Here is a 20,690-nt window from a genome sequence, read left to right on the forward strand (position 1 = left end):
CATGGCGAGTTGTTGTTGCTGCTGCTGGAACTGCTGCTCATGCTCATCGGTTTCCATGTCGGGGGAAGTGTGCGCTGAGTCCATAATGGTCAGATCGTACTGTCACGGTTCAGACAGACGACCAGAGGACCACAATTGCGTCACACCAGAAAGTTTATTAAAACTTAAGGGAAAAGGGAAGTAGGGAGTGAATGAAGGCTCCAGGGGTAACAGGGATCCCGTCCAATGTGCTGGGTCTGTGCCCCCCCCAGTGGCAGCGATGAGTCCTATGAAGCCGGTGGTGGGTGGTCCAGAAGTCCTGGGGGGGGGGAGACACAGACACAACAGGGCGGAATGAAACAAGGCAGCAGTACAGTTCAAGGGAAATCCAAAATACGTAGTAGCAAGGCAGAAGGCTGGTCAGAGTTACCGGGATTGAAGAGTAGTCAGGAGTCGTATGGCAGAAAGCAGGTCTGGATCTCCTGGGGCAGAAGAGTATCCAAAAATCAGGCAGGTCCGGGGTCACAAAACCAGGGTGAGCCAGAAGCGCGAGCAAACAGGTTCCGGGTGTGAGCTTTGCAGACGATCTGACACCGGAGAGCTGAAAGACAGGGCCTTAAATACTGGGAGAGGTAGTGGGTAATGCAGCGCAGCTGGCAGAGTAATTAGAGCAGAGCAGAGCAGGGACAGGTGGAGCTAGTTAGGCTGAGTAGAGAGAGTGGTGAGCAGAGTGGAAGAAAATTAAGGTGGTAACCCGGTGGAGTGAGAGGCTCATGACATAACCAGAGAATTAGTCTGATTCAAACAAGACCAAACATGCTTATTTTTAAAGTAAGGACATGTCCAAGAAATGTTACTTGTAAAACTAAAATAACCAACACCCTTTCTTGTGATTGTAATATATAAAAATATAATAATATATTTCCATTCACATTGTGTGTGTGTGTGGTCCCAGGTGTGAGGGGCTTGTTGTGATCCTGGGGGTAGTGCATTGGTCTGTACACTGACTGTATGCCTTCTTAATATTGAGTTGCATCGGGTGGGGGGCTGTTAAAACTGTTTTGAATGGGGTGTGTTTTGGGGTCTGGGGGTGAAATCAAACAGTGTATTCAAACTGGTTAGGGGTAGACTTAGACCCCCCAGAACATTCACACCTGGTCCTTTGTTGCAGGATTTGTTTTATACATGTTTGTACATTAATTTCTTACATTTTCATTCCCAGGTTGAATGTCAATAAGAAGTAATATAATTGTATGTATGACTTTACAATGTCCAGCTACATTATACTCCACATAGCTTTATAGGAAGCAGACTTTACAATGTCCAGCTACATTATACTCCACATAGCTTTATAGGAAGCAGTTCCTAATCTACTGAAACTTCTACATTATGGGAATAATTTTGACCCACCCTTGGTTTTTTAATTTATTAAACTTTGAATTTGGCTCTATACTCCAGCATTTTAGAATTGATATTAAATGTTTTATATGAGGCGACAGTACAGAATGTCACCTTTTATTTGAGGGTATTTTCATACCTATCTGTTTTACTGTTTAGAAATAAATATACTTTATTTACAGTTGAAGTCGGAAGTCGGAAGTTTACATACACTTAGGTGTCGTTAAAAATAGTTTTTCAACCACTCCACAAATTTCTTGTTAACAAACTATAGTTTTGGCAAGTCGCTTAGGACATCTACTTTGTGCATGAGACAAGTAATTTTTCCTACAATTGTTTACAGACAGATTACTACATTTAATCACAATTCCAGTGGGTCAGAAGTTTACATACACTAAGTTGACTGTGCCTTTAAACAGCTTGGAAAATTCCAAAAAATGATGTTATGGCTTTAGAAGCTTCTGATAGGCTAATTGACATACTTTTTGTCAATTGGAGGTGTACCTGTGGATGTATTTCAAGGCCTACCTTCAAACTCAGTGCTTCTTTGCTTGACATCATGGGAAAATCAAAAGAAATCAGCCAAGACCTCAGAAAAAGAATTGTAGACCTCCACAAGTCTGGTTCATCCTTGGGAGCAATTTCCAAACGCCTGAATGTACCACGTTCAACTGTACAAATAGTACGCAAGTATAAACACCATGGGACCACGCAGCCGTCATACCGGTCAGGAAGGAAATGAGAGAGAGATGAACATACGTTGGTGCGAAAAGTGCAAATCAATCCCAGAACAACAGCAAAGGACCTTGTGAAGATGCTGGAGGAAACAGGTACAAAAGTATCTATATCCACAGTAAAATGAGTCCTATATCGACATAACCTGAAAGGCCGCTCAGCAAGGAAGAAGCCACTGCTCCAAAAAGCCAGACTACGGTTTGCAACGGCACATGGGGATAAAGATCATACATTTTGGAGAAATTTCCTCTGGTCTGATGAAACAAAAATAGAACTGTTTGGCCATAATGACCATCGTTATGTTTGGAGGAAAAAGGGGGTCGCTTGCAAGCCGAAGAACACCATCCCAACCGTGAAGCACAGGGGCGGCAGCATCATGCTGTGGGGGTGCTTTGCTGCAGGAGGGACTCGTGCGCTTCACAAAATAATTGGCATCATGAGGAAGGAAAATTATGTGGATGTATTGAAGCAACATCTCAAGGTATCAGTCAGGAAGTTAAAGCTTGGTCGCAATAGAATTGAATGGTAAATAATGTATGGTGTCATTTTGGAGTCACTTAAACATATTATGTTCTTATTTACAATACAAGTGACTCCAAAATGACTCGATATGTAATTTACCATTCAATTCTATTGGGATTTTGTTTTTATGCGGGATTTTTTGAATATTTGCATGAAAATCTGTTTCCATTCGACTGGCGACAGATTTTCATGTGAACATTGTAAAATCTTCATAAAAACATGGTCATTTTACCAGCAGAGATGTTTCCATCAAATTGACATGTTGAAGATAAATGGCTGTGCGTGATGACGTAATGCACATACAAATATATATTTTAGAAAATACTAATATATTTTTGCAGTTAAATTCCCATGTACCGGTTGAAAACGTTCTGTTAAATGGGTTTCCATCACATTTTCAACTCTACTGATGGTTTTGTCAGATTTGGTTGTGCATTATATAGTGAACGTGCCCACTCTGGACAGGCTGCCTACATGATGACATTATTATGGACAAAAAGACCCTCCATATTTATTGGAAAGGAGCATCAAGCTCTTCACTGTGAACTTTCACCACCCTGTGAAGTTCAGCATAACTTATTTCATCTGTAGCTTAATAAACTGCATGGTTTCCTGAGTCGTAGTGGGAGGACCACACCACATATCATCGTGTGACTCCAAGTTTATTTCAATATGATGGTTATTTTATCAATATTTGTGCATAAAGCCGTTTCCACCGCCATTTCTCGCTTAATTAATTCTACAGAGGTATTTGCACCCCACTGCATCCACATGTTTCTTTACAATTTATAATCATTTTACATGACTGAAAATGAAATAAAACTTTTGATTTGACATATTCATCATTCACCACTGTGGCTTCTGAATAGGTCACTGTACATTTATGGAACCTTTAAAACGTTGTAATGTTTTACCACAACCTTATATTTGGTTACACGTCACTATGGCTTCCATCCCTATATACCTCAGTGCATCCATCCAGGACTAACGTCTCCAAACAGATCTAAAAGGCCTCCCCCACCACTCAGACTTTCAAAGAAATTAAAGTTATCTCTGATACTCTGCTGTGCAGTTTGTTGTATGGACATTGCAGAGGCCCTTTTAAAATATCCACTCTGCTGTCTGGATCTACCAAAGGATCCAGTTACTATTCCCTGTGGACACAGCTGTATGCAACGTCATCTTCTTAGCTTGACTTCCATCCCCCAAAAACCTGTAGATACAGAGTACACAGTCAAGAGGAAGCCCCTCCCTGTCCTCTGGTGTAGAGTTCCATGAAACAGAAAGTAATCTTTGACACCCTGTTGCTCAACCTTCAGGTGAAAGCACTAAAATGGCTGACAATCTAGAACTGTTCTGTTGCTCCGTCTGTCTGGATCCACTGAAGGATCCGGTGACTACTGCCTGTGGACACAGCTACTGTATGGGCTGTATTAAAGAAAGCTGGGATCAGGATGATCTGAAAGGTGTCTACACCTGTCCCCACACTCTAAACAATACTGGGTTGTTTGGTTGACCCAAATGTTGGGTTGCAGGCGTTGGGTCACTTAGTTGGGTTGTTTTCTTTAAAAACTGCTGGGTTATGGATGCTGGGTGTTGGGTTATTGTTGCTTGGTTATTGAGATATGACCCATCAGGTCAGATCAGAAGACTGTAGGCATAGTTTAGTAGGGGTGTGGCTTTCAAGATAGTTATTTTTAGCCACCCATGAGAGTAAATATAATTCCTGTTCATCTGGTCTGTTGCGTAGTCAGCACATGTTAAGGTTGAACATTGACATTTTTGTAGCTTCAATTATGCTTATAGAGTTTCCGAAAAGTCCACGTATGTCTCATTGTTGGGCTATGATACAGTGGTATACCTTATTATAATTTGTAATAAATACTCTACAAATTATAGAAGAATTTAATGAGGAAAATTTGAGTTTACAGTATGTAAACGCCTTAAAATAACCTGCAGTAAGGATGACATTAAAACAGACCCAGTTGCTAGGGCAACCAAGCATGACATTAAAACAGACCCAGTTGCTAGGTCAACCAAACATGACATTGAAACAGACCCAGTTGCTAGGTCAACCAAGCATGACATTAAAAAAGACCCAGTTGCTAGGTCAACCAAGCATGACATTAAAACAGTCCCAGTTGCTATGTCAACCAAGCATGACATTAAAACAGACCCAGTTGCTAGTGCAACCAAGCATGACATTAAAACAGACCCAGTTGCTAGGTCAACCAAACATGACATTAAAACAGACCCAGTTGCTAGGTCAACCAAGCATGACATTAAAAAAGACCCAGTTGCTAGGTCAACCAAGCATGACATTAAAACAGTCCCAGTTGCTAGGTCAACCAAGCATGACATTAAAACAGACCCAGTTGCTAGGTCAACCAAGCATGACATTAAAACAGACCCAGTTGCTAGGTCAACCGAGCATGACATTAAAACAGACCCAGTTGCTAGGTCAACCTAGCATGACATTAAAACAGGCCCAGTTGCTAGGTCAACCAAGCATGACATTAAAACAGACCCAGTTGCTAGGTCAACCAAGCATGACATTAAAACAGACCCAGTTGCTAGGTCAACCAAGCATGACATTAAAACAGACCCAGTTGCTAGGTCAACCAAGCATGACATTAAAACAGACCCAGTTGCTAGGTCAACCAAGCATGAGAGTAAAAAATACCCAACTGATGGTTAAATTAACCTGTGTTCTGTTAATACTAACAACCCAACATATTGGGTTATTCACGCAACCAAGCTGTCTGGGTCAAAATAACCCAACATGTTCTTTCCACTACTTAACCTGCGCTGGGGTACTAAATAAACCAGATTGAGTGCAGTGCAGACATACCTTCACCCCAAGACCTATTCTGAACTGGAGTGCTGTGCTCGCCTAAGTGGTGGAGAAACTGAAGAAGACAGGACTCCAAGCTGCTCCCCCTGCTCACTGTCATGCTGGACCTTTAGATGTGGGGTGTGACATCCTCAGTGCAGAGAGACCTTCACTCCAAGGCCTAATCTGAGGAAAAATAACATGTTGGCTGAGTTGGTGGAGAAACTGAAGAAGACAGGACTCCAGGCTGCTCCCCCTCCTGCTCTGTGCTATGCTGGACCTGGAGATGTGGCGTGTGATTTCTGCACTGGGACCAGAAAGCAGAAAGCCCTCATGTCCTGTTTGGTGTGTCTGGCCTCTTACTGTGAGACTCACCTCCAACCTCACTATGAATCTCCTGCTTTCAAGAAGCACCAGCTGGTCAAAGCCACCCTACAGCTATAGGACCAGCTTTAACATTGCAGATATATTGGGGCTTCTATCTGTGGAATTGTCTTCATCATTTCCAATCCCCCATATATATGTTTTGTAAATATTATTTTAAATATATTTTCCTTCTTTATTATTTTCCCCTAACCCTACCACCCCTCCTAAACTAATGGACAACAATACTTAGGCTTCCACTTCCAAGCTTATAAATGTACATACTACATACATTTCACAGACACTACATTTTACATTAGTTATCTTTAGTTAGTTTTTAGTCCTAGCCTTCAGCTACCCGAAGCCCCTCCCATCTATCTCTGAAGACCATCCAGTTTTGATTTCTAGCTGCCATACAGTGCATTCGGAAAGTATTCAGACCCTTTGACTTTTTCAACATTTTATTACGTTACAGCCTTATTCTAAAATTGATTAAATAAAACATTTTCCTCATCACTCTACCCACAATACCACATAATGACAAAGCGAAAACAGGTTTTTATTTTTACACACTTATTGAAAATACAAGACAGAAATACCTTATTTACATAAGTATTCAGACCCTTTGCTATGAGACTCAAAATTGAGCTCAGGTGCATCCTGTTTCCATTGATCATCCTTGAGATGTTTCTACAACTTGATTGGAGTCCACCTGTGGTAAATTCAATTGATTGGACATGATTTGTAAAGGCACACAGCTGTCTATATAAGGTCCCACAGTTGACAGTGCATGTCAGAGCAAAAACCAAGCCATGAGGGTGAAGGAATTGTCCGTAGAGCTCTGAGACAGGATTGTGTTGAGGCACAGATCTGGGGAAGGGTCCCAAAACATTTCTGCAACATTGAAGGTCCCCAAGATCACAATGGCCTCCATCATTCTTAAATGGAAGAAGTTTGTAACCACCAAGACTCTTCCTAGAGCTGGCCACCCGGCCAAACTGAGCATCGGGGGAGAAGGGCCTTGGTCAGGGAGGTGACCAAGAACCCGATGGTAACTCTGACAGAGCTCCAGAGTTCCTCTGTGGAGATGGGAGAAACTTCCAGAAGGACAACCACCTCTGCAGCACTCCACCAATTAGGCCTTTATGGTAGAGTGGCCAGACGGAAGCCACTCCTCAGTAAAAGACACATGACAGCCCGCTTGGAGTTTGCCAAAAGGATCCTAAAGTACTCTCAGACCATGACAAAGAAGATTCTCTGGTCTTATGAAACCAAGATTGAACTCTTTGGCCTGAATGCCAAGCGTCACGTCTGTAGAAAACATGGCACCATCCCTATGGTGAAGCATGGTGGTGGCAGCATCAGGCTGTGGGGATGTTTTTCAGAGGCACGGACTGGGAGAATAGCCAGGATCGAGGGAAAAATGAACAGAGCAAAGTACAGAGAGATCCTTGATGAAAACCTGCTTCAGAGCGCTCAGGATCTCAGACTGGGGCGAAGGTTAAACTTCCAACAAGACAACAACCCTAAGCACACAGCCAAGACGCAGGAGTGGCTTCGGGACAAGTCTCTGAATGTCCTTGAGTGGTCCAGCCAGATCCTGGAGTTGAACCCGATCGACCATCTCTGGAGAGACCTGAAAATAGCTGTGCAGCACTGATAGCAACAACAACCACCGCAGAAAAGTTAGCTGTGTTTACAGACAGACAGAAATACAGACAGACAGACAGAGGTTGTTTACTATGACTGGATGAAGGGATACAGTGCTGAAGGCTTCCTTTAGGTCTCCTGGTCTCTTGGGATTTAATCTGTGAATACAGTGAGATAGTACTAACCATTCAATCAATGTACAGAACAAACAGTCATCATTAACACTATACAGAGTGGAGCCTATGGATATAATATATTATCAAATAATATAATAGAATATAATTTTATGAATAGAAAATAATAACTGTTTTGACATGAATGCACAGCCAGATGATTTGACTTGACAGTGTGTCTCTATACCTCAGTCTCTGAAGACACCCAGCAATGGTTAGGATTATTAGAGAAGCTTTTCCTGCTGAAAGTCAGTTTCATTTCATCTGGTTGCAGAAATAATTCATTGGATATGTTCATAACCCCGTCCACCTATATGATGTGGGGGTTTCTGTCTGACTAAGAAGAGATACAAAGAACTCTGATTATAAAACGTCTTCTCTTTTCAGTCCTAGATATGGCTAGGGTTAGGGTCACTGCTGAATGTAGTAACTCTAACCCTGACCCTAGGCCTAACAGTAATACCCACACTGTAATGTAAAGTATTACCTCATTCTCAATGATCAGTCAATACATACAGTATTCATTTAAACTACAGTATATTGTATCAATATCAACCCCCCCCCCCCCCCCCCCCCCATTACAACCACTTATTAATTATTATAGACACTTATAATCAGTGTTATAACACATAAGTGTATTATAAGGCATTATGAAGCTTATTATAATAATTAGAATATGTACTTCATAGGAACTGTTACCCTTTATATATTCTAACAACTCATATTTGTTAGATTTATTCCAAATGAAGGGCCCTAACCTAGAAACTAAAATATTTGTCTCCCTCTCCACGTTGAACGCAGTTCTCTCTCTATCCCTCCCTCCCTCCCTCCCTCCCTCTAACCTCACCTATCTGGCAGATCCAGAAAGTCCACGCCCTCCCAAAAACTTCTGTGGAAACGAAACTGATCTGAGTCTCTGTGTCGTCTGTCTGTGTGAGAGTGAACAACCATCCAAATGGCTCAGCAGGGAGTTCTGCTGGACCAGGACCAGTTCTTTTGTTCTGTCTGTCTGGATCTACTGAAGGAGCCGGTCACTACTGCCTGTGGACACAGTTACTGTAGGCGCTGTATTGAGGACTGCTGGGATCAGGATGTTCTGAAAGGGGTCTATAGCTGTCCTCAGTGCAGACAGACCTTCACTCCAAGGCCTAATCTGAGGAAAAATACCATGTTGGCTGAGATGGTGGAGAAACTGAAGAAGACAGGACTCCAGGCTGCTCCCCCTCCTGCTCTGTGCTATGCTGGACCTGGAGATGTGGCGTGTGATTTCTGCACTGGGACCAGAAAGCAGAAAGCCCTCATGTCCTGTCTGGTGTGTCTGGCCTCTTACTGTGAGACTCACCTCCAACCTCACTATGTATATCCTGCTTTCAAGAAGCACAAGCTGGTCAAAGCCACCGCACAGCTACAGGAGAAGATCTGCTCTCATCATGATAAACTGCTGGAGGTTTACTGTCGTACCGATCAGCAGTGTATCTGTATGCTGTGTACAATGGATGAACATAAAGGCCATGATACAGTGTCAGCTGCAGCAGAGAGGACTGAGAAACAGGTAAGACCAGAACTACTTGTTGGTTACTATCTGATAAACAAAGAATTAAAGATACAGTAGGAACTAAGTCTGTTTGAATATGAGATAAATAAAATGAAATTGATCCTCAGCAGAACATATATGAACACAAACCTTGAGTATATTGAGTTTGATCCAAATGTATCACCATTTTCTGAAGTCAAACACTATTATCATTCCGAATGCCCTTTTAAGAGTTCAAAGTTCAGTCTCAACCCCTTGATACATGTACACCTACCATAAACACTATAATCATTAACATAGCAACATAGAAAATGTCATATGGTAAAGGGACTTCCTCAAGATTTTAGACTTTCCTCTCTATGGGCCCTATGTCACATTACTATACTATTGATCTACTGGACATATAAAGCTTGATAGCTCATTGAAGAGTGATTCTCCACAGAGGCAGCTGGGGATGAGTCAGCAGAAGGTCCAGCAGAGATTCCAGGAGAGAGAGAAGAAGCTGAAGGAGCTCCAACAGGCTGTGGAGTCTCTCAAGGTGAGTATTGTTGACCAGAGGAGACACACCATTTCACTTCTCTCCTCCAGTCAGAGAGAGAGAGTGAGAGGCTCCTATCCAATCCCACTGTTGGGAACAGGCTGTCTGGACCCCTGTCAGAGAATAGACTGCTTAATATAACTGACTGGTTATGAACCCGGGTCTACTGAGGGAGAAACCATCATCTTGACCAAAAGGACATTCCCTATTGTTCTGACTGATTTAAAGTCGCAAGCGGCTCTACCTCTTCACATAACCATGAGTAACCATGAGCGACTCATGTCTGCTATACATTAACAGGGAGCTCTCTCTCTCGATTCAATTAAATGAATTTATTGGCATTGGAAACATATGTTACATTACCAAAGCAAGTGATATAAATAATAAACAAATCAGAAATTAACAGTAAACGTTACACTCACAAAAGTTTAAAAGGAATAGAGACATAAAAATAAATCAAAATCAAATGTTATAACTCAAGTGCAAACAGAGTGAGCCATTCGCCAGACTGAGTTCTGGAGGTGAAATGGAAATGAATGAGGGAGAGTTAAGTGAGGTAGAAGGTGTGGTGAAGAGCTCAGAACCAGAGCCTGGCATCAATGGACATGATAAAGAAGAATCTGGTGCAGTAGGAGTTACATTGTAGGAGAAAGTGGATCCATTCCTTTTGGCAGATCCATTTGTAGTTTCAGGGTGGGTGGGAAAGGAGTTGGGTGCAGTTGAATCAGTGAAGGTAACCTGTAGTGGACTTGTGATATTTGTTTGTGTTTCTTCTGACCAGAGGGAGTGGGCGCTCCGTGTCACGCAACTTGGGTCAAGATCTGTTTCTTGCTTTGCTCTTAGGAACAGGGCACCATTGAAAGGAGTGATTTCTGGGGTAGCGTTAAGTGTAGAACTGGAGCAATTAAGGTTGAAGACTGCTGGTGTTTGTGATTCCCGCCGTTTGGTGCAACACAGACCCGGTGGTGAGCGTGGTGAAACAGAGGAGTCACTGTCAGTCCTTTTGAGTTTTGAGTCTTTACCCAACAAAGTCATGGTAGGATATATCAGTTATCCTGTTAGAGCTTTTGTGGCGAATCCACTATGCTGTTTCAGGTGCAACGTTTATGGTCATGTTGCAGCAGTTTGTAGGAGGGAGATTCCAAGATGTGGGAAGTGTGCAGGAGGGGACAGAGGATTGAGTAGTTTTGGTGGATAAAGTTGTGTGTGTCAACTGTTGGGATGCCCATGTTGCTGGGGATCTGAAGTGTCCGGTGCGAGAGAGGCAGGTTGAGGTGGCTAGAGTCAGAGTAGTGCAGAAGGTGTCGTATGCTGAGGCAGTGAAGAAAGTAGAGGAGGATGGGTCAAGGGTGAGGGATCCTGAGAGGATCCCTGTGAGTAGTAGATCTGTGCCAGCACAGAGGGATAGGCCAACGAGTGATATATGCTTTAGTAAAGTTAGCTTCTTAGCGTTCATAGCAATGGTTATCAACTGTACCGCAGAAATGGAACGTAAATCACAGAAAATAGATGTTGTGGTGGCAGCTGCAGAGAAGTATTTGGGCATACAAGATTAGACTTCAGAAGAGTTACAGGGTGTGTTGAGTGGTGGTGTCCCGTCCTCCCAGGCCGTTGGCATGGTGCAGGAGCAGATAGGGTCAAAGTAGTGGAATGGGGTAGTGGGTATTTAATGAGTGTAGGGTTAGTTGGAAGGGTGTTTTTTTATTATTATTATAATTTCCCCTTTTCCCATTTTGTGTCACAAAGTATAATGGATTTATATTATAGTCCAGTTGGGGGCGGTAATGCAACATATTGGATGCCAACCGCCGTTAAACTCCAAAGAAGAAGAACCGTTACATTATGTCTATGTACAGTATTGTAACGATGTTCATGTCTCTCTCATTCATTAACTTTCATGGTAGTTGGTTGTGTGGGTCTCTGGTTATGAATAGGGTGCTGACAGACAATCGTTGATGGATATTTATAGAGCTCTGATCAGGACAACAATTGATTACGGGTGTATAGTTTATCGAACAAGGCAAAACTTGGCTTCAGAAGCTGGACAGAATCCAGTATATAGCTTTAAGGATATGTATTGGTGCATTTAAATCAACATCTGTATGTGCCTTACTGGTGGAGGCAGGAGAGATGCCTTTGGATATACAGCGTAAAAAATGGTCATTATCTTATTGGGTTGAAAGGCTGTGAGGTTGAGCATCCCACTGCTACTGTTCTAGATGACTGTTGGGAATATACTAGTAGAGAAGGCAGTGGTTTTGGTTGGACAGTTGGAAAGCTTGCTGATGAGAGTGGTTTGAGGGAGTTGGAGGTTGGCCCTTCTGTGGTGATAGGGGATGTTCCTCCATGGTTACTCCCAGACACTGTTGTTGATCTAACCTTGGTAGAGAAAAGGAAAGATTGGTCAGAAGTCAGTGATATAGAGAAACTGGTTGACAATTACATTGGTATAGGTTTTTATGCTTTTTTAATGCTTTTCACAGACGGATCCAAGGACCCAGATAGTGGGCTCACAGGAGCAGGCGTTTACGTTCCTGAATTTGATGTGCAGATATGTAGAAGACTAACAGATGAACTGTCAGTATACTCAGTTGAACTGAAGGTATTAATGTTATTATGGAGAATTGAGAGAATGGGTTTAGTAGTGAGATTCTGCTGGGTCCCAGCACATTCGGGTGTGGAAGGGAATGAAATTGTAGACCAGTTAGCTAAAAGAGCTTTGAAACAAGATATAATTGATATTAATGTTCTACTGGGTAGAGGTGAGGCCAAATGTAAGATCAGAGACATTTTGATAGATGTGTGGCAGAAGAGATGGTACTCTGAGCACAAGGGCCGGCATTTATATGAATAGTTTACAGTTTTACAGAAAGGTCGATGGACCAAGATTTAAAAGTCAGATTAGGAAGGAAGATGTGGTATTTACTAGATTGCGCTTAGGACATTGTACATTGATCTCGTCATTACATCTGGTTGGCAAGCATGGGAATGGTTTGTGTCTGGGGGGTACGGTCGATGAAACGGTGGAGCATGTGTTGTTATATTGTTGTAAGTATGTTGAAGAGAGGGAAAGATGTGTAGGGTCATTGAGGTTGGACGGGGTTGGGGGGGTTCGGAAGGGATTTTGGGGATGGGGGAGGGTCTATTAGAAGTTAGTAGGGCTCTTCTTTATTTTCTCAGAAGTACTGAGTTAGGTAGGAGGATTTAGAAATGTTGGAAACCGTGATTGACCACACACTCCAGCACAGTAGGTGGCGGCATGCACCTTTAACGTTGGTTTGTGGACCGCCATTATATCATAGAAGAAGAAGTTGGTTGTGTGAGAGATTTGTGGTTCGTGAGGAGGGCTACTATTCTTTTTTCTTTTGGTTCTTGCGTATTTTCTGAATGTATTTTCTGATGGTTTGAGGGTTTGTTTATTGGTTTCCACTGTTTATCGTTTAGAGTTGAGGGGGGAGTAGGGGTAGTTTGTTAGGGCGGCGTGATGGCCTCAACCGAGTGGAGAAGAAACGCTGTCGCTTCGGGTCCGTTCCGGAGAAAGGTGTGGAGGAAGTTTTGCTCATGGTCGGCGAACAGGTTGGAGCGGAACATCTGGACTCTGCATCCAGAATGAACAAGGCGGTGGTTGGGTTAATGAAAAACGTTCGTCTTGTTGTGAGGGGTGTGTTGGTGCAGATGTCGCCTCTTTCGATAAGAGTTGTGGTGGCTAATCTGCCTCCGTTTATTGCTTCCGAACAGACCCCAATTAGTTGGTTAGTTTTGGTAAATTTGCAAGTGGTTTCCGTGTGCTCTCGGCTGGGTGCCAAGCGGAATCCGTTAAACATGTTGTCTCTTTTCGTAGAGAAGTGTTTGTTTCTTACCAAACCTCAAGGTTACACAGGGGAGGGGTGGAACACAGGGTTTGGTAGCACAGATAGTTTTGGGTGTTTCTAGTGTGGGGATCATCAGTTATAGGCTACAAGCAGCAATATGATTGATAGGTAGGACAGGTATTGAACCCAAATAATCCCTACTCAGATGCCCTAACCTCAACCCTAGTAAACATGCATTATAAAAACCTTCTATAGAAAATGATCTCATATTGGGAGGAAATAGCCTCTGAATAGAATTAATGTTTAGGCTTATTGATAATCATTATAATGAAGTATAATTTCAAAACATACAAGTTGTCAAGTGGTGGTGGTACCAGGAAGGAGGAGAGTAGAGCAGGGTCAAGTGGTGGTGGTACCAGGAAGGAGGAGAGTAGAGCAGGGTCAAGTGGTGGTGGTACCAGGAAGGAGGAGAGTAGAGCAGGGTCAAGTGGTGGTGGTACCAGGAAGGAGGAGAGTAGAGCAGGGTCAAGTGGTGGTGGTACCAGGAAGGAGGAGAGTAGAGCAGGGTCAAGTGGTGGTGGTACCAGGAAGGAGGAGAGTAGAGCAGGGTAAAGTGGTGGTGGTACCAGGAAGGAGGAGAGTAGAGCAGGGTCAAGTGGTGGTGGTACCAGGAAGGAGGAGAGTAGAGCAGGGTCAAGTGGTGGTGGTACCAGGAAGGAGGAGAGTAGAGCAGGGTCAAGTGGTGGTGGTACCAGGAAGGAGGAGAGTAGAGCAGGGTCAAGTGGTGGTGGTACCAGGAAGGAGGAGAGTAGTGCAGGGCCAAGTGGTGGTGGTACCAGGAAGGAGGAGAGTAGTGAATGGCCAAGTGGTGGTGCGCAGGCCGTGGAGAAAGCGGTGGTGGGGAGGGTTGCAGCTGGGCTACATGAGCTGAGTTAGGTTTCTGTAGTAACAGAGACTCCGGTGGGCGAAGGCTTGGTGGGCTCATCCCAGGAAATATTGCCTGTCATTGGGGAAGAGGCACTGATCAGGGGGGAAGTGCAGGGGGGCAGAGACTGGGGAGGAGGAGGACGGTACCGTGCCAATGGAGGAGGAGGAAGAGGAAGAGGGGGGAGGTGAGTCTGCGGGAGCGGAGGACAAGGCGGTCTCGTTTTCAGACTGCTCATTGGATCCAGAGCTGACAGACAGTCAGGCTGAGGGCCCAGTATATACGCTGAGAGAACTTTCTAGGTTCCTGATGGAGACTAAAGGGGAAAAAGAAGGTTCTGCTGGAGTCTTATTTTATTGATCCTGGAAGGTTTGTAAGGTCAGTACAACACGTGATGAAGAATGAGGGGTTTAGTGTCCTCTCACCCAGGAAGCGGTATAGGCTGAGAAAATGGGTCATGGGTTCTTAAGGGCATGTCTTCAGAATCTGCTTACATTTATGTTTTTTTCTGGCATGGCGGCTTTATGGGCTTCTCTACTGGTTTCTGATTGTGGTGATTTCCCTCCCACCTCTTATGGAGATTTCACGGTTAGACTTCCTTAACATGAACGGCGGCAAAGACTGGGGGAATATGTAAACCAAAAACATTTAAATGCCAATGCAGAAATCTTAGTGCAGGGGTAGCTAAAGAGGTGTGTAAGGGTAGGTTGTTAGTGGTTAGAGCCAAAATCAATGACCTTGTCTTTGCTTTCCAAAATGTGTCTGCACCTAGTACAGGGCTCAGTTCTCTGTTTCACCAGGGCCCAGGCAGGTGTCCTATTGGAAATTCTATGTAAAGCTCTTACAAGATGTCACTTTTTGCTCAAACTTCCAAGGCTTTTGGGAGAGGTGGGGACAGCAGAAGGGGGAGTAACTTCTGTTGTGGGGGAGAGGAGGGAGCCTGATGGGTGGGTAACTTCTGTTGTGGGGGAGATGAGGGAGCCTGATGGGTGGGTAACTTATGTTGTGGGGGAGATGATGGAGCCTGATGGGTGGGTAACTTCTGTTGTGGGGAGATGAGGGAGCCTGATGGGTGGGTAACTTCTGTTGTGGGGGAGATGAGGGAGCCTGATGGGCGGGTGACTTCTGTTGTGGGGAGATGAGTGAGCCTGATGGGTGGGTAACTTCTGTTGTGGGGGAGATGAGGGAGCCTGATGGGTGGGTAACTTCTGTTGTGGGGAGATGAGGGAGCCTGATGGGTGGGTATCTTCTGTTGTGGGGAGATAAGGGAGCCTGATGGGTGGGTAACTTCTGTTGTGGGGGAGATGAGGGAGCCTGATGGGTGGGTAACTTCTGTTGTGGGGAGATGAAGGAGCCTGATGGGTGGGTAACTTCTGTTGTGGGGAGATGAGGGAGCCTGATGGGTGGGTAACTTCTGTTTTTGGGGAGATGAGGGAGCCTGATGGGTGGGTAACTTCTGTTGTGGGGAGATGAGGGAGCCTGATGGGTGGGTAACTTCTGTTGTGGGGAGATGAGGGAGCCTGATGGGTGGGTAACTTCTGTTGTGGGGAGATGAGGGAGCCTGATGGGTGGGTAACTTCTGTTGTGGGGAGATGAGGCTGTGGAGTTGTACTCTGATTTATAGAGGGCAGAACTCTGTGATCCTCTGTAGAGCATGGCGCTTGTAATGCCAGGGTAGTGGGTTCGATCCCCGGGACCACCCATATGTAAAAATGTATGCACATGACTCTAAGTCGCTTTGGATAAAAGCGTCTGCTAAATGGCATATTATTATTATTATTATTATCCTGGGTTTTCTCAGGTTCTGCTCACAGACCTTTCCAAACTCTCTCTGTCACAGATAAATCAAATAGACATTTCCCTGGCCTTTCACAAACTCTCAGCTGCTGTCTCTCAGACGGTCTGCCTGTGGATTTTTATAAAAAGTTCTGGGGAATAATTGGACAGAACGTGTGTTGTGTGAGTGCGTCGGGGTGGGGGAGCTGCTGCTAAGCTGTAGACGGGAGGCTTTGACTCTCCTGCCCAAAATAGGGATTTGAGCGACTTAAAGAACTGGAGGCCTGTGGCATTGCTCTGTTTGGACTATAAGGTCTTTACCAAGGTCCTCGTTAACAGACTGAAGTCCCACCTGGACTCTATTGTACACAAGGACCAAACGTACTGTGTACCAGGACGCTCAAACACAGACAATCTGTTCATAATCAGGAGAAAGCCTTTGATAGGGTGGACCATGAATATCTGTTCAATGTGTTGTTTTGGTTGTGGGGAGAATTTTGTGGCCTGTGTTCAAATGCTGTACGCTGGGGCTTCATGTATGGTCAAGGTGTGGGGAGGGCTCAGTAGGCCAGTCTGGGTAGGGAGGGGCATTCACCAGGGATGCCCTCTGTCAGGGCAGCTATACACTCTTGTTATTGAGCCCTTTCTGGGCCTGCTACGCAGGAGGCTACAGGGAGTGTGGGAGCCAGGCATAGGGTTGGGGACAGGCATAGCAGTGTCAGCATACGCTGATGACGTCTGTGTTGGTTAGGGATGAGCAGAACCTACAGGCCCTGGAGAATAGTTTGAGGGTGTACGAGGGGGCGTCTTCTGCTTAGGGAAACTGGGGCAAGAGTGAGGCTCTGTTATGTGGGGCATGGAGGGACAGGGCACCTCCGCAGCTTCCAGGGGGGTTGCAGTGGGGCTGTGAGTGGCTCAAGATGCTTGGGGTGTATCTGGGCTCGGAGGGTTGGGATAGGAAGAACTGGGAAGGAGTGTCACAAGCGGTGGTGTCGAGGCTGACGAAGTGGAGGTGGCTCATCTCCCAAGTGGCATACAGAGGGGCGGTGCTGATCATCAACAACTTGGTGGCATCCTCTCTATGGCTTAAATTGGCCATTCTCAACGCCCCCGATGGTCTGCTTGTGGACCTGCAGCACAAGCTAGTAAACATTTTATGGTCAGGGTGGCAGCGTTCTGACTCCCTCAGTGTCAAGGTTAGACACATCAGGAGCTTAGCGGGAGTGAAGGGGCATCAGTGGCAGGGGGTTGTGGGGGCTGAGAGCATGGCAGGGTATAGGTGGAGGGTGCTCTATAAGCTCCCAGTGCTGGAAAGGTTAGGGGTCGTCCAGTGGAGGGTATTACATGGAGCCCTGGACACCAATAGCTGGTTGGCTCGGGTTGACCTGGGAGTTGGGGAGGGGTGTCCGTTTTCTGCAATGACAGACTGTTCATCATGTTTTTTCTGTGTTGCCAGGGTAATGCCATTACTGTTGACGCCTTAGGGTTGAGTTTGAGTTGTACAAAATGATCAACAGTGTGGAGATGTTTCAGGAGGTATGGGGGCTCAGGGGGGCTGTCTGTACGGCTGGAGAGGAGGGGTTGGATGGACGGTTGGAATGTGGTGCTGGTTGGTGTATTGTACTGTGGTGTTGGGTACTGGATAATGTGATTGTGTGGAGGTTGTGGTGTCACGCAATGTGCTTTTAGGGGTGGGGGTGTTAGTGTAATGAGGATGGCTCATTAAAGTAAGACAAGTCAGTCTCTCCCTCTCTCTCTTAACAGCGCTCTGCACAGGCAGCAGTGGAGGACAGTGATAAGATCTTTACTGAGCTGATCCGCTCCATTGAGAGAAGGCGCTCTGAGGTGAAGGAGCTGATCAGAGCCCAAGAGAAGGCTCAAGTGAGTCAAGCTGAAGGACTCCTGGAGCAACTGGAGCAGGAGATAGCTGAGCTGAGGAAGAGAAGCACTGAGCTGGAGCAGCTCTCACACACAGAGGATCACATCCATTTCCTCCAGGTAACTCAACTGCCTTGATACATGTGATATGAAATTAAAACTCTCAATCATTTGGTTCTGCTCCCTCTCACTCTCTCTCTCTCTCTCTCCCTCTCTCTCTCTCTCCAGAGTTATCAGTCTCTCTCCAGTAACAGTGTATCTTCAGACTTACCCAGCATCGTTGTCCGTCCTCTTCAGTACTTTGGAGATGTGAGTAAGACTGTGTCTGAACTGAGAGAGAAACTAGAAGACGTCCTTAAAGGAGAATGGACCAAGATCTCCACTACAGGTGTGTTGAAAATAATAAGAACATCAACTTTAGACCATTGAAAGTTCCCTACTAGTCATATACATGTGGAATATGGTATGATGATAACATTCCCTCTCTCTGTGAATGTGTTTGTGTGTCTGTAGTGAATATAGTGGATGTTGTACTGCCTCCAGAGCCCAAGACCAGAGAACAGTTCTTACAATGTGAGTCTCTTTATTCTGAAGTAACTAACATTCTCTTTTTACTGACACTCCTAAAAATCCCTCTAGAAATATATAGCAATAGTAGATCTAATCAAAGACTGGGTATCTATCTGACTCCTCATATTTCTCTGATTTGATCTCTGCTGTGCTCTAATCAAAGACAGGGTAGATACAGTATCTGACTTCACTTATTGTTCTAACTCCCCTCATTGGTCTCTGCTCTGCTCTTCTCCCAGATTCCTGTCAGCTCACACTGGACCCAAACACGGCACACACACTCCTCTCTCTGTCTAAAGGGAACAGAAAGGTGACCTATACAGGCCAAGTCCAACAATATCCTGATCATCCAGACAGATTCACCAACTGGTGCCAGGTTCTGTGTAGAGAGGGTCTGTCTGAACGCTGTTACTGGGAGGTGGAGTGGAGTGGGTGGTGTGCTACAGCAGTCTCATATAAAGACATCAGCAGAACAGGGAGATGTAGTGGATTTGGAGAGAATGACAAGTCCTGGAGTTTACAGTGTTATAGAGGTAGTTATTGTTTCAGACACAATAATGTTAAGACTAAAGTATCAGGCCCTCGGTCCTCCAGAGTAGGAGTGGACCTGGATCACAAGGCAGGTACTCTGTCCTTCTACAGTGTATCTGACACAATGACCCTCCTCCACAGAGTCCAGACCACATTCACTCAGCCCCTCTATCCTGGGTTTAGTCTCAATTATGGTACTGCTGAGCTGGTTAAACTGTAGTAGGGTCCACATAGATACTAGTCATGCTGGTGTAGTCTATAGCTGAGCTGGTTAAACTGTAGTAGGGTCCACATAGATACTAGTCATGCTGGTGTAGTCTATAGCTGAGCTGGTTAAACTGTAGTAGGGTCCACATAGATACTAGTCATGCTGGTGTAGTCTATAGCTGAGCTGGTTAAACTGTTGTAGGGTCCACATAGATACTAGTCATGCTGGTGTAGTCAATAGCTATATTTTTTTTAAGTGCAATGTTTTAATCTTATATATTCACATTAATCATGATGTATGCTTTTAATGTATGTTGGTTGTCATTCAGAACCATTGAAATGTTTTCTAAATTGGTTCTCTGTCTCAATGTCATTTTCCTCAGTATCATGGAACAGGTAGTGTTACTTACTTGCTAATTGAACTATATGGGCCGGTTTCCCGGACACAGATGAAGCCTAGTCCTAGACTAAAAAGCATTTTCAATGGAGATGTCCGGGAAACCGACCCAGAGTTTGGCATCTTTTATTCTCCCATACTGCTCAGTCAAGCAACATTAAACCTGTCCAGCAGGTGGTGCTATTAACCAAACAATAAAAACCCAGAAGATATCTTGACTTGCCACTTAGTATATCAGTAATGTTCAAAATTGTACTTTAATATCATTGGAGATTGATGGTCTTTTTAATCCACTACCCAGAGTCAGGAACAGATGAAGTTAGGTCTGCTACTGTTCAGTTATTAAATATGATTCATGGTGATGGGAAATAAAAAATCCATCTAGTAGTAGTTTTCCTTTGCTATTTATTCCAAGGTGTGTCTTTAACTTGTAAATGGATTGTGTTGAAGCTGGCATGTGGTGTGGATGATAGAATAGAGTGAATAGAGGAGAGAAGAGAGGAGGAGAGGAGAACATCATATAGAAGACAGATAAGATAGAGAGACAATTCATACCCAGGGGAGTTACTGACTCTGGCCCAAATGACACCCTGTTCCCTACGTAGTGCACTAGGCTACTTCTGACCAGATCTAAAGTAGTGCACTACATAGGGAATAGGGTGGAGATTGGAGATTTGCTCACTGGCATTAGAATGAAGATTTCCATACAGGAGTTACTGTCTCTGTCCCAAATCTCTCCCTGTTCCCTACGTAGTGCACTAGGCTTCTTCTGACCTGATCTAAAGTAGTCTTCTAGATTTTACATGTTTTCTCCCTGTCGTTAGAAAATGACAATATGGTAATGACTTTAGTGGTTTCCTCCCCCTTTG

At 44.5% G+C, this 20,690-nt stretch overlaps 1 protein-coding gene across 1 annotated transcript; it reads left to right on the top strand.

Annotated features, from left to right (window-relative positions):
* Positions 1–8,571: 8,571 nt before the first annotated feature.
* LOC311117319 (tripartite motif-containing protein 16-like) lies at positions 8,572–19,514 on the top strand. Its single transcript, XM_084192280.1, has 6 exons — positions 8,572–9,205; positions 9,630–9,725; positions 18,003–18,236; positions 18,345–18,504; positions 18,639–18,689; positions 18,926–19,514. The coding sequence occupies exons 1-6, from the start codon at positions 8,609–8,611 to the stop codon at positions 19,435–19,437; spliced, it is 1,650 nt and encodes a 549-aa protein (XP_084048406.1). The 5' UTR covers positions 8,572–8,608; the 3' UTR covers positions 19,438–19,514.
* The last annotated feature ends 1,176 nt before the right edge of the window (positions 19,515–20,690 follow it).

The sequence above is a fragment of the Coregonus lavaretus genome (assembly GCF_964263955.1).
Source record: "Coregonus lavaretus genome assembly, contig: HAP1_SCAFFOLD_7366, whole genome shotgun sequence".
NCBI lineage: Eukaryota > Metazoa > Chordata > Actinopteri > Salmoniformes > Salmonidae > Coregonus > Coregonus lavaretus.